This window comes from Lepidochelys kempii, chromosome 5, assembly GCF_965140265.1.
Source record: "Lepidochelys kempii isolate rLepKem1 chromosome 5, rLepKem1.hap2, whole genome shotgun sequence".
Lineage (NCBI taxonomy): Eukaryota > Metazoa > Chordata > Testudines > Cheloniidae > Lepidochelys > Lepidochelys kempii.
The window spans coordinates 2,521,412-2,546,686 of record NC_133260.1 but is presented as its reverse complement, the minus strand read 5'-3'; the positions used below and the strand labels follow the sequence as shown (position 1 = coordinate 2,546,686).

Sequence of the window (25,275 nt, the reverse complement as noted above, 5' to 3'; positions counted from 1 at the left end):
TCTGGCTGCTTGGACTCAGTTCCTCGGGACAGCAGCCTAGTCTCCCTTGGTACAGCGACCAGGATAACAGGTCCTGAATCCTACCTGGGGCTCCTTGGCATTCATGATATAACTATTCCATGAGCCCGCTGAAGACGTGCACCCTGATAGCGCAGTGCAGGGTCTCTATGGAATTAGATTATTTCTACTTCACTGATGGAGAAACTGAGGCAGAGTGATTTGCCCAAGGTCACACCATCTGTGGCAGACTGAAGATCAGAAACCAGGAGTCCCAGCTCCCAGGCCTGTACCCAGATTCACGAGACGACCCTGTCGCTACAAGAACAATGGGATTTAAACATTTTAAAGATAAAAGATTCAAAATCAGTTTCCGACCCACCCCGCGCTGGAAGGGGACACAGCGGGAGTTAAATAGTGAGAAGGGGCAGCGTTTTGTGATTTTCACGGAGCTAGGACTCCTGGGCTGCGTTCCTGCTCGCCCACAGACGCATTGTGTGACCATGGCCACGCCACAGCCAAGTGCCTCAGGTTCCTCATCTACGAAACGGGGATAATCCGGAGCTGACTGGGCGGAAGGGGAAGGCTGTTAGCTGCTAAGCGCAGAGCTCTCCAGGGACACGCACCGAAGTGCTGAGCAGTACCGTGAAAGCTCCTGAAGAAAGGCAGGTTGGCTGACGTTTGGGAGCAGGGGAAAGCAAAGCCCAGAATCCTGGGTCGTGACAGGGATGTTTTGGGACAGGAATACAGCTTTAAAGACCACAGAGATTTGTACTGGACCGCAAGGCTGTTCAGACTAGCGGCTGCTGACCAGGCTGCATGGCTGGGCATCATGTCAATGCAGGTGATACGGTGGGGGTCACTCCCTGGCTTCAGCAATGCGAGTTGCCTGGCGTTCTAATGGCACCTGCACGTCACATGCCCATGGGGCAATCCCTGCCAACTGGCCAGCAGGACTCAGTAGGGTCTGCACTAGCAGCTACAGCAGAGAACCATTATATAACAGGTGACCTTAGCGAACCAACCTGCTCAGCTACTATCCAAGGGAGGGCAAACACAGGGCCCACAGAATTACAGTGATGAACCCAACCCACCCACAAGACACGCCCCCTTCAGACCAGCTGGGTGCTTTGGGGCTAACAGTAGCAGTTCAGCCAGCCAGGATAACTTTGGAGGCCCTAAAAGGACCCAGAGGCAGGAGACTAGGAAGGGTCCAGAACTACCCTAGCCACATAGCACAGTGAATTGAAGTCAGACATGTACAGCTCTTCCCAACTAGTTCAAAACCAGAAAGAGATGGGCAGCGAAAAGCAACCAAATCAATGACCCCCTGCAAACCTTTCTTAGCTCCTTTTGCCCTCGAGAGCTGCAGTCACACAGTACAGATCACTTCACCCACCCAGGGGTGGACAGCAGGGTTTAATAGCACCAAGTAATGCCACAATGGCTTAGGGCAGGAAGTGAAGAACACCCTAACTGCAGGGGGAATTTAGGGAGACGGAATGGGACCGTCCCCACTGGAATTTAGCCAGCTCCATGGTTAACCCCCCAACCCCTGCAGAGAAGGGATACCACCTCATGATCATAAATAGGAGCAGTGAGGTTGGGACAGCTCCTTTGAGACATCACCCGGGGCTGGAGCACCCAGGTCAGTACTGCGAAAAGCACCATGCTCTGAATCATGACCACCATCACCTGCAGCACTTGGGGTTTTCTTACAGATCTTCCAGACACATGGCCAGGCCCCTCCCTGCCAAGCTTGTGAGATGTGGCCCAGCCTCCACCCCAGGTGGTGCCTCAGTGTGTCTGAGGGGCTAAACTGTCAGTCCTGCAGGGGTGTTATCTGCTCCCAAAAGCTTTGGAGCACTGGTCTCTGGCCACCGATGAGCACATGCCAGTGGCTAGGCCTGCAGTTCTTGGCTCTCCCTTCCTCCTTTAACAAGGAACCTTGTTACTAGGCCCTGTCACTACCTGGCTGTCGTTCAGCTGTGCTCACGAACCAGCCACGCTGCTTGGGTCACTCAATCACAAGGTTGGGGTTGGGAGCAGCCAGAGCTCCACAGCAGATTCAAGGGCATGCCCTGGCTGCTACAGCTGAGGTCTCTGTTTGGATACCAGAAAAGGCTGAAGCCCTGGATCAGAGAGGATTTTATTCCTGGGTACAGCTCCCTCCCTCCTTGCTGTCTCCTTCCCCAGCAGTTTCAAACAGTCTTTCTACAGACTGTTGCTAACCCAGCCCCAGGTACCATCTGAAAGCACCATGCTGTGCAGGCTTCTCTGGCCAGTCTCTCTCTCTGTCTCACACACATACACTTTCTCACACAGTCACGCACACACACTTCAGGGTCCGGCACTCACATGCGTAGCCCTGAGGAAGACCAGGATCAGTGAGGCAGGGGGTATCCCCATCACACAGCAGCAGACAGTTCCTCTTCTGAGAAGCTGCTGCTGCCCGAGCCCAGGGACATGCGCTGCCCAGACTCCCCTCTTTGGGAGCCAGGGCCTGGGAGGAGGCAGATGCACGGGCAGACAGAGAACAGGGAGGTCACTCCCCTGGTGCCCACACACCCCAGGAGCTCCTCAATAGATGAGGCCCCGTCTCTGCTCCAGGTGAGGTAGCAAACACCAAGGCTGCACACAGCCCTGCAGTGGCCTGCGGTGCGTTCTGCCCAGTGAGAAGAGATGTCAAGGAAACGGCAGTAAGACCCCCTCCCTCATCCAGCTACAGGAGGGCACTTGAGGCTTTGTGCTTTCGGCCCCTCCCCCAACAGACCCTTCGCTGCTGCCCAGCGTGCCTGGCCTGGGCTCCAAACCCACCCGGCGGGAGGCAATGAAGTTCAGCTCAGAGTTCAATGACACAGTGAGTGAGGCCAGAGACCAGCCGGCCCTGCCCTGTAGCGCTCAGCAGGGAGACGGGGATAATCCCCAGCTACTGTCCATGGTGGCAGCTCCCGGGTCCCGCCTGGCCTCGCGAGGCAGGGACGCAGCCATCACCTCAGGGGACGATGCTCCGCGTTGGCTTCCCTGCATCTCGGCTGCTCAGATGCTACCTGGGCTGGAGCTGCTCGAACCAGGCGCTGACCGTGCAGTCTACACGCATCACCAGGAAGATCCCCAGCAGGAGGCAGATGCTGCTCACCATGAAGCCCAGAGCCTCAAAGAGGAACCTGCAGGCAGGACAGACACAGTGCATGCAGTGCGGCCAACGTCCCTGCCAGGACCACAGTCCTCCCCTGCAAGCGTCACCCCCCCGCCCCATGCCACTGGCATAGACTGCTCTTGCAAATCTATGTTTCTATTTTGAATCTGACTCTCCTGACGGTGAGGGGCTGTGGGGTTACAGATTCCAAAGCCAGATCTTGGGCCTCCTGCCTAGCACGGGCCAGGGTATCCCATCAGGTCCTGACTCCAGCCCAACAGCGTGCGTCTTTCAGAACAACATTCAGCCTGGACTTACAAGCTCCAAGCGAGGGAGGATCCCTACTGCCCTGCCGATCTGCTCCAGTGATTAATCGCCCTTTATCTCGCTGCATGATCTTTGCTAACTCCACAGCCCTTCGATGCCCCCAAATCCTGACCTGCAGCACCCCCTTCTAGCCACATGATCACAGTGTACCCTTCTGGCCTTGGAATCTATGGCTATTAGTCAAGCTGCCAGGAACAAGAGGCAGACCCAAGGACAGAGGGGAGCTCCTGGGACTTACTTTGGGGCAAACACCTTCCAGACCATGAGATGCCGCCTGAGGATCATGGCTGCCCAGACGCAGGCCAGGAGCTGCGGGGAAGAACAGGGAGAATGCAGAGTCACACATCACCCTTAGACACTGCACCCAGCCCATGGCAAAGGGTATTAAGCCAGGCCGGTCACTGGGCCAGGTGCAGCAAGCATCATGGGAAAGCAAGTTAATTAACACCCCAAAAGGGACTCTCTTCCCTCGTCTCCCAGCTTATGGGGCACACACTGTGTGCACACACCTTTGAAGGGGCTGCAGCCGCTGGGGACATGCGGTGTGTCTACAACGCATGGATTTCAATGCGGGAGATGGGAGAGCCAGACCAGTATCCCCTGGGGGCAGACACCAGGCCCCCAGGCTGTGGGGGGTGGCTAGGATGATAAGCCATACACAAAGAGAAGAACTATAACCAAGCATGGAAGGAGTCTCACAGAAGGACCTCTACAACTTTCCAGGACACCACAGGCTGCACTCAACCAGCATCAATGTAACCTTGCCTTTACAGGGCAGATACCATCAGCAAAGGGACGAGGTACAGGCAGCCCCTTCCCAACATACAGCCCCTTCACCTGGGGGGTGTCAGTCAGACCTGCTCACTCCAGGGATAAGTGTTCACTCCTGCCAGCTCTGCAGGGCCAGCCACGCTACAAAACAGGGAGCTGGAGTCCACATCAGCTCACACACCAATAGAACTGTTAGCTAGGTCCCAGGTGTATGCAGGGCCAAACTGTGTCCTCCATTATCCCTGGGCTACTCCACTGGAACCTGCCTGCAAAATCTTTATAGCTGGGGATGATGCAAGAGATGGAGAGAGCCCAGCTGGACCCCTCCAATCCAGGGGGAATTTGCAGGGCGGGCGCTTAGAAAACACATTTTTAAGACGCTACCATCAGTGACAGAGAGTTTGGGTTTGTGCCTGGCTAGTTAACGACGGATGCTATCTCTGCATTAAGGGCGCTTGTGCAAAAGCACAGAGGAAAGAGGAAAGCCCTGCACATAGTGTTCATGGACCTTGGGAAGGCTTACGACCACGTTCCGAGAGAAGTCGTGTGGGGGTGGAGGAGAACGAAAGACCGAAGACGTATCAGGCTCGTCCGGGATGTATGCGAGTGCTGTTACCACTGCGAGAAGACCAGGCAGAGAAACTGAGCCATGTCTAGTAAGAGTCAGAGCACACCCAGGCTCGGCACTAAGCCCCTCCTTGTTCACGCTGGTGCTCAAGGCACTTACACAAAACATGCAGCATGGCACCCTGGTGCCTGCTTTCAGCAGATGAGGAGGGTCAAGTCGCTAGTTTGACAATCCAGGAAAACGGTGAACTCAACAAGGGAATTATATGCAGAACAGGAAAGGCGCGGACTAAAGGAGCGAAGCAAGCGGAGTGATCTGTGATAGGAGAATGCTGGTCAGACTGACAAGTAAGAGTTACCAGATGATAATTACGTACAATTCACTTCTGCACAGCTCCAAGTGCTGGGCAATGAGGCAGAGACAGGAGCAGATCTTGACCACAGTGGAAACGAGAACATTAAGATGGCTGCTTGGAGCGACAAGAATGGCCGGCGTTCGGAATGAACTCAGTCAGGGAAGTGGGAAGGTGGGACCAACGTCAGAAAAGCTGAGAGAGTCCAGGCATAGATGGTTTGGACATGCGAAAAGCAGATCATCAGAAGAATATACAGGAAACAGGGTGTTAAACTTGGGAGTGGAGGGTAAGAGAAAGACTGCAAGACCCAAAACATCCTTGGGGGTATCACAGAAAAGGATTTCCCTAGCTGCGGAGTTACCGAGACATGGCTTCAAGACACCGGAACAGAGACGGGCTCGAAGAGCTGACCCCACAGAGATGGGTCTACGGCTAGAAGTAGCAGCAGCTACCACCACCCTGCACCCGAATCCCGCCCCCCACCTGGCAGAGCTGTTAGGGGGCACCCCCAGACTCACAGCCCGAAGGGACAGAGATGTAGCACAGACCAGTGTCACGTTCCAGTGAAGATGCAGCCAACACTTAACCCTAGCAGAAGGCCAATGCACCATGGGAGTTGGTCCGAGGGGAATAGAGGGAAACCCATTTTGTGCTCATTAGCTCCAAGGAACCCAGCAGCCACAAGGAAATACTCAGGCTGACTCGGGGAACTTGCCCCATCTACGACTCATTACTCCGAAAGGGTGAGACTGGATGGGCCCAAGCTCAGCCAGGGGGTCTGGCTGACAATCCACCCTGAACTCATCCCACTGGACCCACCTATTGCAGCGCTCTCACTCGCTGAGATCGGCATGAGTCCCAAGTACCAGACAGGAGAGGACTGAGGGCAACCTGGACTCAGCGTCCCAACGTCTATTAACATAACAGTCCCTCAAAGTGCCTGTCAGTACGGCCCCCCCCTCACTCAGCAAATCCACCCCATGTGCATCCGAGTCCGAGCTGCCGTCTGTAGGGACAGAAATGTCTTTACCGCTTTTCCCTCCGGTGAGCCCTGCAGAGCTAGCCCAGCTCTGGGAGCAGGAGCTCGAGTCCCTTCCTTCCTGTGCGTCAGTGTCATCAGCACCGACTCAGTTCCCATCAGCGGCACTTGGGCAAACACGCTGCAGGTGGCAGGGCTGCACAGGTGGTATCAAGGGCGAACCCTGCCCCGCAGAACTTTTTGCTACGGGCCACGCGGAAGCGGGAAAGAGCCCGTGACTGTGATGCTAGCAGGGTGAAAAACCCCGTTTTTTACTTGGAAGCCGAGCGCATCCGCAGCCAGATTTCCAGGAGAGCTCAGCACGCTGGCTGCCGAGTGACGCGCGTCCGCCTCCCAGGGACTCCACGGTACGGGCCGGGTGCTGCAGCAACCCCAGACTTCAGGACAGAATCATGCTTTGATCAGCAGGAGCCAAGGGGCGTGGCTGAGACGGGCAGGTGGGTTTGTGCAGCCGCTCACACGCCCCCAGCGCAGAGACCCGTGCACGGCCAGGAACCAGCGGCACCGCAGCGAACACAGGCGAGCGCAGCTGCCATTCCGCCTCCACCCGCTGTCGCTCACTGCCCCGGCTGAGGTCTCCTTATTGGGGGCCCTGTGCTCCCCGAGCTCAGGGAAGAGTCCCGTTCCCACCCCACAGTGCGGGGCTCGTTAACAACCCTTCGGTGTCCACACTGTCACGTGCCCTACCTGCACGCCAAGCACAAAGAGGTACTTGAGCCCCAGCTGCAGCAGAGCAGCCGAGAACCTCTCCGGAGACTCCCGCAGCCTCATCTCCATCATGGGCTCCTCCTCCTCCTGAAGCTCCTCCCGCAGTTCCTTCTTCAGCTTCCTCCTCTGGGAGTTGGGCGCCTCGCAGACGAAGGGCCAGAGCAGGAGCAGAGGGCAGCCAACTACCTCAAGGACAAAAGCACAGGAAGTTACCAGGCGTCCCGGAGCCCGTGGGGGCGACACACACAGCTACGGGGGTGGGGACTGCTCTCCTGCACAGGGCCCAGCAGGGCCCGTTAACCCCTCGGATGCCAGCTTCAATCTGCTCATCAGTCACATGAGAGCATTTCGGCTGTGGCTCACTAGCGGGTCTGCAGACCACCTGCTGGAGAACCACATGGACCTGGCTGCTCCCACGGGGCTGGCTCCCTCAGCAGTGAGCCGGGAGGCCTGTGAAAGCAGCCGGGCCCAAGAGGAAATTCACTTACCTGCAAAGAGGATGTGGGAGGCGAACGTGTTGGCCCCCACCAGGACAGCGGGCAGCAGGTGGGTGGTGTGGCCCTGCTGGAAACCCACGAAGGCTGCGTTCCAGTGGATGGCTGGGAAGATGGGCTGGTGGCCCGTGGAATAGAAGAACTGGGTAGCAGCAAAGACCCAGGCGGTGACCGCATACCAGGGGACAATGAAGGGCTCTGAGAGGGACAGAGAGACCCGCATCACGGGGCAGGCCTCTGGAGACAGCCTGACCCACAGCTCAGACAAGGCCGGCGTTAGCCCTTTCCCTGCCCTCACCCAAGAAGGGGAGGGATGAATCAGGCTCCAGCACTGGGAACCTTGGCCCTCTTCACCCGGGTTAAGGATTGTAGGTGCCCTCCTGGGCAAAGCACCAGGCTGGGGATCTTCTCGCCAGAAGGGTGTGGGGAACAGTGTGGCCTTCACCCCCCAGGCAGCCCTTCAACTCCCTCCCACCGGGCAGTTAGCCCAGGTGTGAAGAGTGAGCAGAACCCCCCCCCAACAGAAGGGACCCCATCACACCACAAGGGGCTGTACCCCCAGCCTCAGGCCTTCTCTCCCTCCCACTCAGCCAGAGCTGCTGACAACACAGGCTCCCAGTCACCAGCACCTCAGAGCGGGGTCCCCCGGAGCCCAGCCCCCATGCTGCCTGGGCCTGCGGCGGCTCTCGCAGCCACGAGACAGGGCTCGGTGCATCCCAGGCTCCAGGATGGGCAGTGGGGCCTGGGACCAGCACGTGGGAGAGTCTGGGACCCCCCAAACAAGAGAGAACCCGCCCCAGCCACCCCCCGCTCACCGGCGTCCCCGGCGAGGCTCACGACACAGACATGGATCCGCAGCAGCACAAAGGCCTCCAGGAAGAGGAGCAGGAAGGAGAGGCTCATCCTCTCACTGTGCAGGAGCAGCAGGAGGAAGCCCACCAGGGTAAGAACTATGACCAGGGCAGCTGAGTACACGCTCCCCAGCCCGTAGGCTGCCACCGTGGCCCTCCGGCGACCCCTGTCTAGCTGGCTCTTCAGAGACTGCTGCATCCTCCTGTAGATCTGAGGGATGACGTGCTGGAGGTCAGCCTGGGAGCTGGGGGCCCCCTGATAAGGGGTCACAATGGGCCCCACTGGCTCCCGGCTGTCCCTCACGAACACCGTCACTGGCGTCCACAGCACCAGCAGGAGCCCCAGGGATGCCAGGCCGTAGACGGCCCGTGGGAAGCCCACCAGTGCCACCTGCACCAGCTCCTGCAGCTTGCCCAGCGTGTCCTCCGCCCCCGAGGTGACGGCCCAGTAGCAAGCGATCCAGACGGCCACCAGCGGGAAGGCCCAGCGCACGAAGAGCACCAGGGGGCTGGAGCTGTTCAGGTTCCCATAGTGCTGCAGCCAGCGCCGCACAGCGTAGACCAGCCCGGCCAGCGAGGCCACGCACAGGAGGTAGAAGAGGTTCTTGGCCTGAGTGCTCTGCAGGCTGGAGAGCGGGGCCAGGAAGGGCGAGGGCTGGCAGTGCGGGATCTCCTCGCGGCACTGGTGGAAAAGGCCTGAGAGGCGCAGGCAGGCCAGGAGCACAGCCAGGAGGCACAGAAGCTGCCAGCTCTCCTTCTGGTAAAAGGCAAAGCCCGGAGGTTGCTTGGGGGCTTCCGGAGCGGTCAGCCGGCCATGCCAGTGCAGCTTCCCCACCAGCAGGATGGCCAGGGATGCGAGCAGGAACGGGGCCACCCGGGCCTCGGCCACCACGAAGCTGTCCGAGAACATGGCGCAGCAGCGGATGAAGAGGATGCCCATGGGGAGGACCAGCCCCTGCCACGCTCGCAATCTCTGCCACAGGCCCGCGCTGGCCACGGGTGGCTGGACACCAGCCAAATGGGCTCGACGGGGCCGGCGGCCCCACCAGTGCCAGAAGAAGGTCAGCTGGGAGGCGGCAGCCGACCACGACAACACCAGAATGAGGTCCAGCCCCTCCTTGGTGAGCAGGTGGCCCAGCCCCAGCAGAGCCGCCACTGCCAGGCCCCAGAGAAGCGGGTACAGGAGGTGGCTTCGGTAGGAGAAGTCCAGGGCCGCCGCCAGCTCCAAGGCGACACAGCAGAGCAGACAGGAGGCGGCGATGAGCGCGCAGCCAGCCACCATGCGCAGCGGGTGGAAGCGGGCCCAGGACTCCGTGCACACGGCCCGGGCCCCCCGCAGGTAACGCTGGAAGCGGCCAACCAGTCGCCCCAGCCTGGCCTCCAGCTCGGGGGATGCAGGCAGCCCCTCCTGCACTTGGGCCAGCAGCCGGTCATGCTCCTCCAGTGCGGCAGAGAAAAGCTCCCGCAGGTTCCGGAGCCGCTCGGCCGGCAGGTCCTGGGCAGCCAGCGAGTAGGAGTGCAGGAAACGGTCCACCTGCAGAGAAAGGCCAGGGTCACAATGGAGACGCTCACTGCTGCCCCCCCAGTCCCTCAGACACGGGCTGGTCCAGAGCGTCCCCAAACACCTGCCAAGGGAAATCCACCCGCAGCAGCCCTGCCCTCTTCTGCCCAGGCCAGCGCCGGCTGTGGCCAGCACACACAGGGGCTGCCTAAGCCACAGTCAGAGATTCAGAGAGTCTGTGGAGAGATGGGACCACTGGACCGTCTCCGTGTAACACAGGCCAGAGAATTTCACCATTACCCCAGGAGTGCACCCAGTGACTTGTGTTTGACTAAAGCATCTTCCAGGCAGGCCTGCAGTCTGGTTCAAAGACACCAAGGGATGGAGAGTCCACCCCTCCACTTGACAGTGTGGTCCAACTATTAATCAGCCTTCCTGCTCAACATCTGTGCCTCATTTTGAATCTGAATTTGTCTGGCTTCGCCTTTCAGCCACTGGTTTTCGCTCTGCCTTGCCCTGCTAGATTTCAGAGCCCTTTAGTACCTAGGATTGTCCCCCATGCAGGTACTGACGCACTGTAATGAACTCACCTCTCACTCTTCATTTCAGTGTATAACTTTGCATTCAGCTGTAGGAAAATGCATTTTGTTTGAATGGACCCTGTACACCCAGTTCTCCAGATCGCTCCGTGTACTTGGTCTGGCCGCATTACTTTCCTCTCTGCCAATCTGTGTGTCACCCACAAGTTTTATCAGCAGGAATTTTATATTTACTTCCTGATCATTGACGAAGACGTTGAAAAGCACTAGAACTGATCCCTGCGAAACCGCACTAGAAACACCCAACATTCAAGGATAATTCCCCACTGACAACTAATTTTTGAGATCTGTCAGTTAGCTGGTTCTTACTCCATTTAACGTGGGCTTTATTGATATTGTTCCACGCTAGCGTTTTTTTAAAAATCAGATCATATGGGGTTGAAGTCAAAAGCCTTCTAAAAGTCTCAGCCTATGACACCTGTGCAGTTACCCTTATCAACCAAACTTGTAATCTCATCAAACAATGACGTCAGGTTTGTTTCACAAGACTGATTTTCCATAAAAACCGTGCTGATTAATGTTTACTATATTCTGATCCTTTAAATCAGTGATTCTCAACCAGGGGTTCAGGGACTATGTCTACGATTTCCAAAGGGGTCCGCACCTCCATTTGTAATTTTTTAGTGGTCTGCAAATGAAAAAAGGTTGAAAAATCCCTGCTGTAAATCTGTCAGTTGAATCCGATATCGGTTGTTCCATTATTGGCATAAGATTGGCGTCAGGCTAACTGGCTCTCTGTTCCCTGAGTCATCTCTCTTGCCTTTTTTGGATATAGGTACAACAGGAGCACTCTTCCAGTCTTCTGGAAGTCCCCCGTTATTCCAAGCTTTAACAACAATTAGGGCTGTCAAACAATTAAAAAAATTAATCGCGATTAATCGGGCTGTTAATACTAGAATACCATTTAAATATTTTGGATGTTTTCTACATTTTCAAATATATTGATTTCAATCACAACACAGAATACGAAGTGTACAGTGCTCAATTTAGATTTGTTTTATATTACAAATATTTGCACTGTAAAAAACAAAAGAGATAGTATTTTTCAATTCACCTCCTACAAGCACTGTAGTGCAGTCTCTTTATCATGAAAGTTGAACTTACAAATGTAGAATTATGTACAAAAAACCCCTGCATTCAAAAACAAAACAATGTAAAACTTTAGAGCCTACAAGTCCCATCAGTCCTACTTCTTGTTCCGCCAATCACTCAAACAAGTTTGTTTACAGTCATGGGAGATAATACTGCCTGCTTCGTGTTTAGAATGTCACCTGAAAGTGAGAACAGGCGCTCGCATGGCACTGCTGTAGCCAGCATCGCACGATATTTACGTGCCAGATGCAGTAAAGATTATCATAGAATCATAGAATCATAGAATATCAGGGTTGGAAGGGACCCCAGAAGGTCATCTAGTCCAACCCCCTGCTCAAAGCAGGACCAATTCCCAGTTAAATCATCCCAGCCAGGGCTTTGTCAAGCCTGACCTTAAAAACCTCTAAGGAAGGAGATTCTACCACCTCCCTAGGTAACGCATTCCAGTGTTTCACCACCCTCTTAGTGAAAAAGTTTTTCCTAATATCCAATCTAAACCTCCCCCACTGCAACTTGAGACCATTACTCCTCGTTCTGTCATCTGCTACCACTGAGAACAGTCTAGAGCCATCCTCTTTGGAACCCCCTTTCAGGTAGTTGAAAGCAGCTATCAAATCCCCCCTCATTCTTCTCTTCTGCAGGCTAAACAATCCCAGCTCCCTCAGCCTCTCCTCATAACTCATGTGTTCCAGTCCCCTAATCATTTTCGTTGCCCTTCGCTGGACTCTCTCCAATTTATCCACATCCTTCTTGAAGTGTGGGGCCCAAAACTGGACACAGTACTCCAGATGAGGCCTCACCAATGTCGAATAGAGGGGAACGATCACGTCCCTCGATCTGCTCGCTATGCCCCTACTTATACATCCCAAAATGCCATTGGCCTTCTTGGCAACAAGGGCACACTGCTGACTCATATCCAGCTTCTCGTCCACTGTCACCCCTAGGTCCTTTTCTGCAGAACTGCTGCCTAGCCATTCGGTCCCTAGTCTGTAGCTGTGCATTGGGTTCTTCCGTCCTAAGTGCAGGACCCTGCACTTATCCTTATTGAACCTCATCAGATTCCTTTTGGCCCAATCTTCCAATTGGTCTAGGTCCTTCTGTATCCTATCCCTCCCCTCCAGCGTATCTACCACTCCTCCCAGTTTAGTATCATCCGCAAATTTGCTGAGAGTGCAATCCACACCAGATTCATATGTCCCTTCATGCTTCAACCACCCTTCCAGAGGATGTGAATCTATGCCTATGACGGTTTCTGCTCCATAACAATCCAAAGCAGTGCGGACCGACGCAGGTTTATTTTCATCATCTGAGTCAGGTGCCAGCAGCAGAAGGTTGATTTTCGGGTTCTGTAGTTTCTGCATCAGAGTGTTGCTCTTTTAAGACTTCTGAAAGTATATTACACATCTCATCCCTCTCAGATTTTGGAAGGCACTTCAGATTCTTCAGCCTTGGGTCAAGTGCTGTAGCTATCTTTAGAAATTTCACATTGGTACCTTCTTTGCATTTTGTCAAACCTGCAGGGAAAGTGGTCTGAAATCGAACATGTGCTGGGTCATCATCCAAAACTGCCAAGACACGAAATATATGGCAGAATGTGGGTAAAACAGAGCAGGGGGCATACAATTCTCTCCCAAGAAGTTCAGTCACAAATTTAATTAACACTTTTTTTTTTTTTTTTAACAAGCATCATCAGCAGGGAAGCATGTCCTCTGGAATGGCGGCCAAAGCATGAAGGGGCACACGAACGTTTAGCAGATCTGGCATGCAAATACCTTGCAAAGCCGGCTACAGAAGTGCCAAGCAAACACCTGTTCTCACTTTCAGGTGACATTGTAAGTAAGAAGAGGGCAGCATTATCGCCCGTAAATGTAAACAAAACTTGTTTCTCTTAGCGATTGGCTGAACAAGAAGTAGGACTGATTGGACTTGTAGACTCTAAAGTCTTACATTGTTTTGTTTTTGAAGGCAGGGGGTTTTTGTACATAATTCTACATTTGTAAGTTCAACTTTCATGATAAAGAGATTGCACTACAGTACTTGTATGAGGTGAACTGAAAAATACTGTTTCTTTTGTCTTTTTACAGTGCAAATATTTGTAATCAAAATAATAATATAAAGCGAGCAGTGTACACTTTGTATTCTGTGTTGTCTTTGAAATCAATATATTTGAAAATGTAGAAAAACATCCAAAATATGTAATATATTTCAATTGGCATTCTATTGTTTCACAGTGCAATTAAACCTGTGATTAATCGACAGCCCTATTAATAATTAACACCAGCGATCTCCTCAGTCTGCTCTTTTAGGACCGAGGCTCGCTGAAGTTTTCTATAATTTGTGTCATTCCACATGATGCTGCCAGCAGGTCCCAGAGTCTGGCTGCTGACACTGTGCTGCTCCGTCACACGGCAATAGGACAGGCCGAAACGACAGCAATGCTTCCCCGAGGGGAGTAGGTGATTGTATGTGACTGTGAACAGGAGGGGGGCATGCCGTGAGACCAGGGGAATGGGGGAGGGAGTGGCTGGGTCAGGCCTAGCAACACTCCTGTATTAGCAAACAATTTCTAACCCCAAATAAGGAAGATCAGCGCTGGCAGATTCCCTCCAGCTGGCTGCGGAGGATTATAAAAGGCCACCTTCTCGAGGAGAGCGAGAGATGTGGCTAAGGGGTCACAAGAGGACTGGGAGCCAGACCTCCTAGGGACCAGTCCTGGCACTGCCTCTGTGATCCTGGGCCTCTCTGTGGAATGGGGAGAAGCCAGGTATGGTCAGTGCCGATTGCCCCTACCTGTCTGGCATTGACACGATACGCTGAGAGCTGACTGAGTGCTGCTGAAGCAGCGCCGCCATCCCCCGAGAACAGCTCAGCCATCACCTCCCCGATGTTACTGTAGGGAATGGGCACGCCCAGCAGCAGGGCCAACGTGGGCACCAGGTTCACCTGTGGGATGGTTTCCGGCTCCTGGAGGAGAACAAGGAAAGGGAGCCCATTTGGTCAATAGACTAGAGATGAGCACGCACTGATCTTCTGGGCAGGGTTAGGCCAACCTGGGGGCCATAGGGCACAGATGCACTTTGCACCTGCCACCCCACATCTTTGGGGCTCCATCTGCATCCACATCCCACCAGGCCTGCCATGCATACCCCCAGCGCTGGGTTGGGGGGCAGTGAAGGTGGTCCTGCTTGGGAGCCAGAGGGCAAGGGGGGTGAAGAAGCTAGAAACCCCAGTGGCCACATCCCAACCATTCCCCAGCACCCTGCCAAGGTGGGAGGATTCCTGCTGTGGAGAAGGACCTAGCTGTTCCTGCAGGGCCCAGGCCTAGCACAGCTGGGGGCTAATTTGGACGTGCTTGGCTTCTCTGCCCTCAGCCGGGTGGTGCAGGCAGAGAGGGGACGAAGAACCCGGGAGGGGATCCGTGTAGGGGAGACAATCTTGGAAGGCCCCATCAGCCCACCCATCTCATCTTCGCCTGGAGGGGAGAGCCCCTGTCTGGGGGCCCAGACAGATGAGGAGAAGCCCCCGGAATCCGCTCAAGCCCTGGGCTGGGCAGGACAGACAGGCTTTTGGGTCTGGGAAGGATTCGTGTCATATTTCCTTGCTGCTGGCCGGACGTCTCCCTGCTCCTGGGACCCCTGGGCTCACTCCCCCTGCAGGCCCCATCCCAAGTATGTGCCCAGCAGGACTCAGGCCCCCAGCCAGGGCCCCGCTGGCCTCGTTCTCCATTACCTCAGGAAGGTGGGCTCCAAAGAGAGGCGTTTTACTGTACACGAAGAGCGCCGCGTTCACCTCCTTCTCACTGTCTCCTCCGTGGTCCCCAGTCTCCGTCATTCCGTGGTCCCCGGCCACCAGCAGCAGGGTGTCGTTCCCCAGGTGATCCACCAGCGACCTGTCCACAGAGACAAGGCTCATCAGTCACCTCCCACCGCACTGACCCATGCTTGGGTGCAGCCCCGGGGTGGTGAACCACTGGCAGGGTTCTGAGCACAACAAAGCAGGACCAGGCAGCTCTGCAAAACCATGACAAGCCTGCTCCTGTGCTGGGAACTGGCTGCTTCCCCACAACAGAGGGTGGCAGCCCAGATGCTATGCTGATGTGGCTCCTTAGAAATGCAAATATTATGCAGAGCCCAGAGAGAGCAGACTCCTGCCTAGATCCTATGTGAACGGCAGTGACAATTCAGTCCTGGGAGGACATTCCGCACAGAAACAGGCTTAAAGCTGATCCTCTGTGGAGCCCAGGCTCCGTCACAAACCTCTGGCTCATTGCAACATGCCTGGAAGGAGGCTGGACACTCTGGGGAAGTATTTAGCCTGCCTAGGGGCTGTGGGCTCAGCCCCGCGGCTCAGAGCCCTGCCTAGGGGCTGTGGGCTCAGCCCCGCGGCTCAGAGCCCTGCCTAGGGGCTGTGGGCTCAGCCCCGCGGCTCAGAGCCCTGCCTAGGGGCTGTGGGCTCAGCCCCGCGGCTCAGAGCCCTGCCTAGGGGCTGTGGGCTCAGCCCCGCGGCTCAGAGCCCTGCCTAGGGGCTGTGGGCTCAGCCCCGCGGCTCAGAGCCCTGCCTAGGGGCTGTGGGCTCAGCCCCGCGGCTCAGAGCCCTGCCTAGGGGCTGTGGGCTCAGCCCCGCGGCTCAGAGCCCTGCCTAGGGGCTGTGGGCTCAGCCCTGCGGCTCAGAGCCCTGCCTAGGGGCTGTGGGCTCAGCCCCGCGGCTCAGAGCCCTGCCTAGGGGCTGTGGGCTCAGCCCCGCGGCTCAGAGCCCTGCCTAGCAGCCATGCCAGCTCCAGCTAGAACACCCCACACAGGCAGAGCTCTAGTGACTCACCCCCAGCCCTTCCAGCTGTTCCGTGACTCACAAGCATTTGCACAATCTTAGCGCACTCTATCCAAGGCTCCGGAAGTGCTCCTCAGACTGTCCTCGAGCCTCACAACCATCAGGGGTCACTGTCTCCACTCTAGGGAGGCAGAAACAGGCTCAGCTGGGCCCCAAAGGGCGATATTTTCTGCAAGTTCAGTTAGGACCTAATGCTCCATCAGAGCCTCTCTGGGCAAAGTCTGGGGGCAGCCCCTGCTCTCCACGACCCGGTTCAGTCCCTGCCAGCGTCAGAGCATGTGGCTGACTGTGACCCTCTCTCCGGGTAGGAGGGACACAGCCTCAGGGCCCCACAGCGGGGCAGTCTCGTTTTAATGCTGCCATTTCACTGCTGTGTTCTCAAAGCCACAGGTGAGTGAGCTCGCAAGCCCCCACCCCAGAGCACTAGTCACCTGAGCATCTCGTTCATCTGGGTGAGCTTCTTGGCCATTTCTGGATGGTCAGGTCCATGCTTGTGCCCACAATGATCCACACCCAGGAAATGAGCGATCAGCAGGTCCCACTCGCCACCATCCACTGCAGAACAGGGGAGAGGGCACATTAGACCATGAGCTGTCCCCTTCTGCTAGCCAGACAGCCAGCAACTCCAGCCTGGGGCCATCCTTCCATCAGCCTGACTCTCCCCTTTCCACAACACGGGGAACACCCACAGGTATGAGAACATAACGGCCCTGCTGTGTCAGACCAATGGTCCATCTAGCCCTGGATCCTGTCTGCTGACAGTGGCTGGTGCCAGGTGCTGCAGAGGGAATGAACAGAACAGGGCAATTTTGAGTGATCCATTCGTGTCATCCACTCCCAGCAACTGGCAGTCAGAAGTTTAGGGACACCCAAGACATGGAGTCGCATCCCTGACCATCTTGGCTCATAGCCAGTGATGGACCTGTCCTCCAGGAACTTCTCTCGTTCTTTTTTTAACCCAGCTGTATTTTTGCCCTTCACAACATCCCCTGGCAAGGAGTTCCACAAGTTGACTGTGCGATGTGAGAAGAAGGAATTCCTTATATTTGTTTTAAACCTGCTAAACCTGTTAATTTCATTGGGTGACTCCTGGTTCTTGTGTTATGTGAAGGGGTAAATAACACATCCCGATTCACTTTCTCCACACCAGTCATTTTACAGACGACTGTCATATTCCACCCCTCGCCCCATGCCCTCCCCCACACACAGTCATCTCTTTTCTAAGCTGAAGGAAGGAAGGATGTGGTATGAAGACCCAAACCTGGACTGCTCGCTTGGCAGAGCCCCACCCTCAAATCCTTGTGTGGTGCAGAAGAGCCTCACAACCCCACCGAGGTTTGTACTATCACCCCATTGTACAGCTGTGAAACCAAGGCACACCACGATGAAGGCAGTTCCAAGAACAACTCAGCTCCCCAAACTTACAGCCCTCAGCCATAGGTGCTTTGATGTTTTATCTTGAATGTGTGTCATTCTGCCTGCTGCTTCTTTTATATTGCTAGCTCTACAGGGCAGGGATTACATTCTCCTGTGTGTTCACAAAAGGCCTAGACACTGGGGATGTTACTGCAGTAAGAGCAGCCCCTAGGCTGTCTCCTCCTGTACACTCTACGGACACATACTTCACTGCAGACTGTTGCATCTCTGATCTGTAGATAGGAAGAGATGCATTTTAATTTAAGAGACAAAAACTCTCCCACAAGGTGGCTTCCCCCTACCTGCAAGGCAGATTTCTTGTGTTCTCAATGACAAACCATCTCCACAATCATTTCTTTAGGTCTATGAACAGACTGTAAAAGGCACCTTCCCCCCAGTACTGGGCCTTGGACAAAGTCCAGCTAAACACACACAAAAACCAGGGGTAACACAAACCTTCTCGAGCAAGCACCGCCTCCCAGCATGCCCAGGCCATTCCTGAACATCACGTGCCTGTCCGGGCGTTTCAATGACAGCCAGGAAGGCACCAGCTTCATAAGGTCCCTTCAAGGTTAAATGCCAGGTACAATGTTCACAGCCTGCTCTGTGTCCCCACTCCCATGTGGCATTCCCAGGGCAGACCGGGCTGTTCTAGGCTATGGATTGCAAGGCCCAGCATGCTTAACTCCCTCGGATTGGAGGAGGGGCATTTAGAGAGCCTGGGGACTGAAAAGCAGCCTAGCTGGGCTGCTGAATCCAGGGACAGCATTGCAAGCTATGTGGGCTGTGGCTGCGATCAGGTGCAGACACGGCGTTCCTGACCCAGCTGGGACACAGAATAGTTCTCTGCTGGGCAACAGCGACCCTTCAGTTCTAACACCCAACCTCGGCTGGACTCCCAGCACAATGCGCTGCAGAGAGGACGCGGTCCCAGCCCCCAGGCAATGGTAGCTCACCAGTCTTATAGAGATGCTGCAGGATCCCATCATCCACCGTGTGAAGATCCTTCACGTTAAACGAAGGGAAGAAATACGAGCGGAAGAACTTCTGGGGGAAGAGCCCGTCCCAGGTGTCATCCCCCATGAAGACCACTCTCCTCCCTGGGAAAGCAGGATGGGAGTTAGCACAGGGATCAAGGACGGGGGTCCCAGCCTTACCCACGCTGCTTGAGGAGTCTGGCTAGATCTGCAGTGGGATACAAAGTGCCAGCGCCACTCCCCCACCCCCTGGGCTCAGTGATCAAAAGTTAGCATCACCTGCTGGCTGTTCAGAGGCCCGTATGAAGTGAGTTAGGGAGATCTCAGCCCCGTTCCCATCGGAAATCCACCAAGCCCAGTAGCACTTACTGCCTCCCTTACCGGTCACAGAGCCAGTGGGCCAAAGAGATGGAAGTGCATCAAACACTTGTCAAGTCCTGACGGCCAGGCTCTTGCGTTAGATGCTACAGCTGCGATTCTCTAGCTGCAGCACCATGCCTTCAAGACCATGATCATCTCACGGACCTCCCCAGCCCCCCTCCCACGGCAGCGGCATCGCTGCATCCTCACACAGGTTCCCCGCTACGGGTGTAAGAGCCGTCTTCTCTGCAGCGGCTGCACCAGGAACAGCCTCCCCGTTTCACATGACTGAACAAGGACGGTTACTCTCCTGCCACCGAGGTTCTTCCAGGTGGACTCGGCCAAGTCACGCTCATGGGATGTGCCGACCAGTGCAGCCTGAACAGTAAAATTCCACCTGCAGTAGCTAGTGTCCACGCACCTCTCTTGCCCCTACCCCCTCAATGAATGCCGGACCGTCTAGGGCGAGGGTTTAACTCCTACCTCCGTTCCATCCCACACAAGCCCAAGGGAGTGGGGAACAGCGAGGAGGGAGAGCTGTGTGAACATGCAGAGTCCATCTCCAAGAACCTTGGTTACAGGGGAGTAACCTTCGTTTCTTCCTTCCCGCGTCCCATTCCCACCCACGGGCTAGATCAATAAGCAGCACCCTGCCCCAGGAGGGTGAGGCCCAGAGTCCTAGTCCAACAAGGAGTGCAGGCCTGCCTGCCAAACATGGCATCTGACCTAGATTCCAAATCTAAAGAAGGTTTAGTGACAGTGTGAGCAGAACGCTAGGGTGCTGCTCTGCAAATCTCACTCAGAGGGACGTCTATAGGCAGCCAGGCACGCTCCCTTTGATCTAGTTGAATGAGTTCTGATGCCATGAGGAATGGATAATCCCTTCAGTGTACAAGCTGCATAAATACCTGAGCCAGCTAGAGAGAGACAGCTTTTCCCTTGTTTTTTGGTCCATAAGCTATAAACAGCCTTGAAGACTGCTGAAATGGTTTAGTCCTGTCTGAATAAAAAGCTAACACTCTCCTTGCATCTAACGTCTGGCATTAGCTTCCCCATCACGAGTATGGGGTTTGGGGGACAGAACTGGCAACATGATCAATTCACTCATGTGAAAACTGGAGATGATTCCTGGAGAAAACTTAAGATGCGTGCGAAGGACTTTATCCTTATGAAACCCAGTGACTGGTAATTCAGCCATCAACACATGCAATCCACTTCCGTGTCTGGCAGAAGTGATTGCTATCGAAACCACTGGCTTTACAGATAGATAAAAACCAGCAGCTTCCCGGAGCTCAAAAGGAGGGCTTGCATTTGTGCTTGTATTACATTCAGATCCCAGAAGGGCAAAGGAGTTCGTACTGGAGGGTACAAATTATTAAGGCCTTTAAAAACTTCTTAATGGTATCATTAGTAAAAATGGATTTTCCCTCTACAGGTACATGATATGCGGACATGGATGAGAGATGAACCTTAACTGAAGATAATGAAAGGAGGTGTCTTCTTAAGAAACAAATGATGCTCTTAATATATAATGAATTGGGGTTGTGAAGGATCCACATTGTACATGGAAATCCTCAATAAAAAAACCTTTTCCACTGAAGACGGTAACACTTTTTCGAGCATTTAACAGTACATTCTTTGTACTTTGAATGACAGGCTTTCTTCTAGCCCAGCTAAAGGCTCATTCCCCTTGCAGTCAAGAGAAGGGACAGGTGGTCTGGATCCTGTTCTTTGCTGACTCTCGGAGAAGCAGTCAGCCTGGCTGGTTCGAACAACACACCTGGTGTGTCCTGAGATGCAATACCTGGCTCAACTGCCAACAGAGCCACAGACGGAGCTGCCCGATGAACTGCGGCTTGAACAGTAACACTCTGCGGTGCCGTGCTAGTTAGCAGCCCCCCACCAGAGTTCTCTTCCCTGGATCTGATATGGTCAGATCCACAGAGGTATGGTTCCTAACTCTGCACTGACAGCCTGAACCAGAGCCTGGCTCCACCACGAGATTCTGTCCCTGTAAGGCCTTCTCTCTCTCGGACTGGCTCTTTATAGTGAGGCTGACACTGAAGAAGGCTGCAAATATTTCCTCAGAACCGCAACTGAGTCTCTCTGAAACGGGACTGCGTCTGTCACAGATCCAGACTTTTCTCCTTTTTTGGATCCCGAGCCCGACACCTGACATAGTAGCTGAATCTCGCATCTTCCCTGCTGAACTGGCTGAAGGTACAGGTGGAGCTGGTTTCGGAGAATCGGCCACCACCGTCAGAGCTTCCCGCAATAAAACTCCCTGGAACCGGTTTTCTCTCTTTCTTTGCCCTCGTGCCCAATGTTGAGCATGTCAGACATTTCGAGGGAGAATGCCCTTCCCCCAACCATCAGGCATGTGCATCTGATGCTGGGAATACTGCCGGGCACGAGACACGTCTTTTGAATCCAGGCTTCTCAGCCTTCTGGTCTGGCATGTTATCCTTTAACTAACTAGCTCGAAATAAACTACGTAACTCTGCGTACTTACGTTAACAACTGACACAAACTGTCTGTCTACTAGGGATCCGAAGGGATCACACAGAAACATCGTAACTGTCCAGCTGGCCGCAGCTGAAGGAACTGAGGCAGTGGAGTGCCACCTTTAAACCCTTGCCGGAGAAGGTCTGGAGTTCCCGGGGGAGAGTGGGAAGGGAGGTGCTTGGACACTCCAAAGGGCTATTGCTCGTAGAATTTTACCATTCAGGCTGCATAGGACGGAGCATCCCATGAGTGGGAATATGCAGAGGACACTGGAAGGAAATACATCGTGTACGTCTCTTTTACCTACCACCTCTCCCCCTTTTTCTCTTGTCCTCTCACCTAGAACACTCACTCCCATACAGACAGAGCCGAAAAGCCGCTCAGAGGTGTGACGGAGAAGGAATATTTTGTAACGTTTCAATGAATCCTGTGCACACCTCAGTTTCCCCTATGCGCGGCACTGTGACGCAGTGGGTGGAAGGGGACTGTTTGTTCTCATGGGAGGCTGAGACACAGGTGTGGGTGTTGCCTAGTGGTCTGGGCCTTAGTCTCCTATCTGTAGAGGATCTGAGAAGAAAACGGCAAATCCAGTCGCCAGGACGTTGGCATCTAGCACCCAACGCCCCAGGGGGATAGGGACTTCCCCGTCTCTCCTTAGGAAGGCTGAGCAGCATTTCCCCAACTGGAGAACAAAGAACTGGGAAGGTGCGAGGTTGGGGATAATGGCTGGCTGCTGGACCGAGTTGAGGCTCTCATCTGGAGTTTGACCAAGAAGGCCAGCAAGAGGGTCAGACACAGCTTGAGCCAAGGGCTTTCTGCAGGTTGGCTAGGCTCTGGGTTGACCAGAATGGACAATGCTTTAACTGACATTCCTCTGGGCTACCCTCAGGACTTCCTAGGCTGTGTTCAGGTGACTGATAAACCTGAGTCCTGGATGCATTGTGTGAGGGTCTCTGTCAGTGCTGGGCGAGGTGCCTTAATCCCTGAGGAGTGGACAAGTCTCTCCCAGAGTCTGCAGCAGTGGGACTCACTGAACAGAGCTCACAGAGTGGAGCAGGGGGCTGCAGGCCCAGAGGTCCAGTCTCAGGAGGCAGTGAAGCCGCGTGGCTTGCCAGGAAGAGTGAGAGCTCCAGGAGATCTGGCCCACTGAATGGTTCCTCCTAGAGATCGTTCCAAAGCTGGGGCCATAGCAACAATCCTGTGGCTCCGTGACAATAACGTGAGCTCATCGCAGGCCCAGGCACTGAGATACTACCACAAGGTGCACAGAACACAGACCTGACTCTCTGGGCCCTCCCCTCCGCTTCTCTCCCACACCTGTATCACCATCCCATGCTGGGTTAGGTCACATCCAGACTGCCAGCCCCTCAGGGCAAGGGCCTGTCTTTTCACCTACAGCACCAAGTACAATCAAGATACAGTAGAAACAACAGTTCTCTCTCTACACAACATGTGGGAAGGCCCAGGCAAAACACTATAGCGACCTAATATGATCCTGGCACAGGGATGGGCAGGTCAGCCATCTGCACCACACCACCACCCCAGTCCAGACACTGACTCCTCCCTCCCGTTGTACTCCACCCAGGTACACATACCGACAGGGAGATGTGAATGAAAACACCTCAGACCCTCCTCGCCCTCTCAGATCCACCCGAGGGTCAAGATGGGAGCAACCCTGTGGGGGTCGTGTGGGGGCAGCCATTTTAACTCTTTCCCATCCGTTTTGGAGCATACCACGACACTCCGGCTGCTGGGATGCTCTCCCAACCACCTTGTCCAGGTGCAAACCTCCACCTGTCTCGGAATCTAGGCTGACTGCCCTGGCTCCAAACCTGCATCCCTCTGAGATCAGCTTCCAACCTCTCTCTGCTCCCAGTACAGGGCAGACGCCAGGCTTACGCGACCATGTTGGCCAACATGCAGCGCTCGGACCGGGCGCATCGAGAGCTAAGAGCACGAAGAGCTCCAGCTCAAGCTACAGTGCCAAGGGCCCCTGGCTGGAGCTGTAAGAGCCTCCCACGCTCTGTGCAGTGGGCAGGGACTCGGGTTTACAGACTACCACCAGCGGGTCAGACCCACACAGCTACCTCCTCCGGCTGGCCCACTCCCCTGCCGCCACACGTGGCCAGCAAACCCCAGGGTGAGCCTGGCCCACGCACCGTTCTGCACCAGCTGGCCGAGCAGATTGTCCTCCTCGATGGCGTAGGAGGCGAAGTTGCTGCCCACGTCGATGAAGGTGGGCAGGGAGCCGGTGGTGATGCCCTTGATGCGCTGCATGGTGGTGGTGGGCGGGTCGGCTCGGAAGCGGTAGAGCCGGGCATGGCGGGGCTGGGAGCCGGCCAGCTGGTGCAGGAAGCCCAGCTTGTTCTCGTAGGGCCGGGGCCTCGCCTTAGCTGGGTCGAAGTGGGCGAACTCGAAGGTCAGGGCGTCTATGATGAGCAGCACGGCCTTGGGGACGCGCTGGGGCATCCAGCAGGTGCCGGGCGCGACCTGCTGCCCGGCCCAGGCTGGGGCGGCCAGCAAGTCCGAGCAGGAGCTGCGGTTGGTGAGCTCGATCCTCATGAGCAGGAAGCCGCTGGTGAAGAGACCGATGCCGGAGAAGAAGAGGAAACAGGCCCAGGCCAGGAAGAGCAGCACCGGCCACCTCTGCATCCTGCAACGGGGGGGGGAGAAGGTCAGAGCCAGCACGGTGCTCCCGGTGCCCCCCACCCCTGTTACACCCCCACCCCGACTTCCCACCCCGGCACAGCTCCCCCCACCCCTGTTCCCCCCACCATCTGCATCCTCCAACGGGGGGGGGGGGAGAAGGTCAGAGCCAGCCTGGTGCCCCTGGTGCCCCCCATCCCTGCCCCCCGCCCCCCGTTACACCCCCACCCCGACTCCCCACCCCGGCACAGCTCCCCCCACCCCTGTTCCCCCCACCATCTGCATCCTCCAACGGGGGGGGGGAGAAGGTCAGAGCCAGCCTGGTGCCCCCGGTGCCCCCCATCCCTGCCCCCCGCCCCCCGTTACACCCCCACCCCGACTCCCCACCCCGGCACAGCTCCCCCCACCCCTGTTCCCCCCACCATCTGCATCCTCCAACGGGGGGGGGGGGGAGAAGGTCAGAGCCAGCCTGGTGCCCCCGGTGCCCCCCATCCCTGCCCCCCGCCCCCCGTTACACCCCCACCCCGACTCCCACCCCCGGCACGGCTCCCCCCACCCCGTCCCTCGTGTGTAGGGAGACCAGGTGTCCCGATTTTGGGTCTTTCCCTTATATGGGCTCCTGTTACCCCCCCCCCCCCCTTTGCTGTCTGGTCACCCGACTCGTGCCCCCCCCGGCCCCGCGCCCCCCCCACTCCCCCCCGGCCCCGCGGGCCGGTCCCGGTACCTGCGGGCGGCGCAGCGGACCCGGAAGCGCCGAGCCGGCGGCACGCGGCGGGGGGGGGCCGGGGGGGGCGGAGACCGGGGCCAGGCAGCGCCCCCCAGCGGCGGGAGGAGCCGCCGGGCCTGAGCCCCGCCCACGGGATCCCACGGCTGCCCCCTGCCGGCCCCCCCGCCCCCCCACTCCGCCTCCCTCCCACCCCCACCGGAGCCCCCTGCCCCCCCAACCGGCCCCCCCGACCCCAGCCAGCCCCCACAACCACCCGCCCCGAGCCACCTGCCCCCCCCGACCCCAACCAGCCTCCTCCCCTCCCCACCAGAGCCACCTGCCCCCTCCAACTGGCCCCCCCCCCACCACCACCACCTGCCCCCCCGACCCCAACCAG

At 56.1% G+C, this 25,275-nt stretch overlaps 1 protein-coding gene across 4 annotated transcripts; it reads right to left on the bottom strand.

Annotated features, from left to right (window-relative positions):
• Positions 1-1,403: 1,403 nt before the first annotated feature.
• PIGO (phosphatidylinositol glycan anchor biosynthesis class O) lies at positions 1,404-24,950 on the bottom strand. Of its 4 annotated transcripts, none has more exons than XM_073343320.1 (11): positions 24,897-24,950; positions 23,686-24,179; positions 18,641-18,784; positions 16,700-16,823; positions 15,171-15,330; positions 14,232-14,405; positions 8,214-9,783; positions 7,393-7,596; positions 6,884-7,086; positions 3,702-3,772; positions 1,404-3,164 (listed from the first exon to the last, which is right to left on the bottom strand). In XM_073343320.1, the coding sequence occupies exons 2-11, from the start codon at positions 24,176-24,178 to the stop codon at positions 3,044-3,046; spliced, it is 3,264 nt and encodes a 1,087-aa protein (XP_073199421.1). In that variant the 5' UTR covers position 24,179; positions 24,897-24,950; the 3' UTR covers positions 1,404-3,043. The 4 variants fall into 4 exon arrangements, with proteins under 4 accessions (XP_073199421.1, XP_073199422.1, XP_073199423.1 ...); XM_073343321.1 differs by having other exon boundaries at positions 3,067-3,164; positions 6,884-7,090; XM_073343322.1 differs by having other exon boundaries at positions 3,067-3,164; positions 7,393-7,516.
• Between the last annotated feature and the right edge of the window lie 325 nt (positions 24,951-25,275).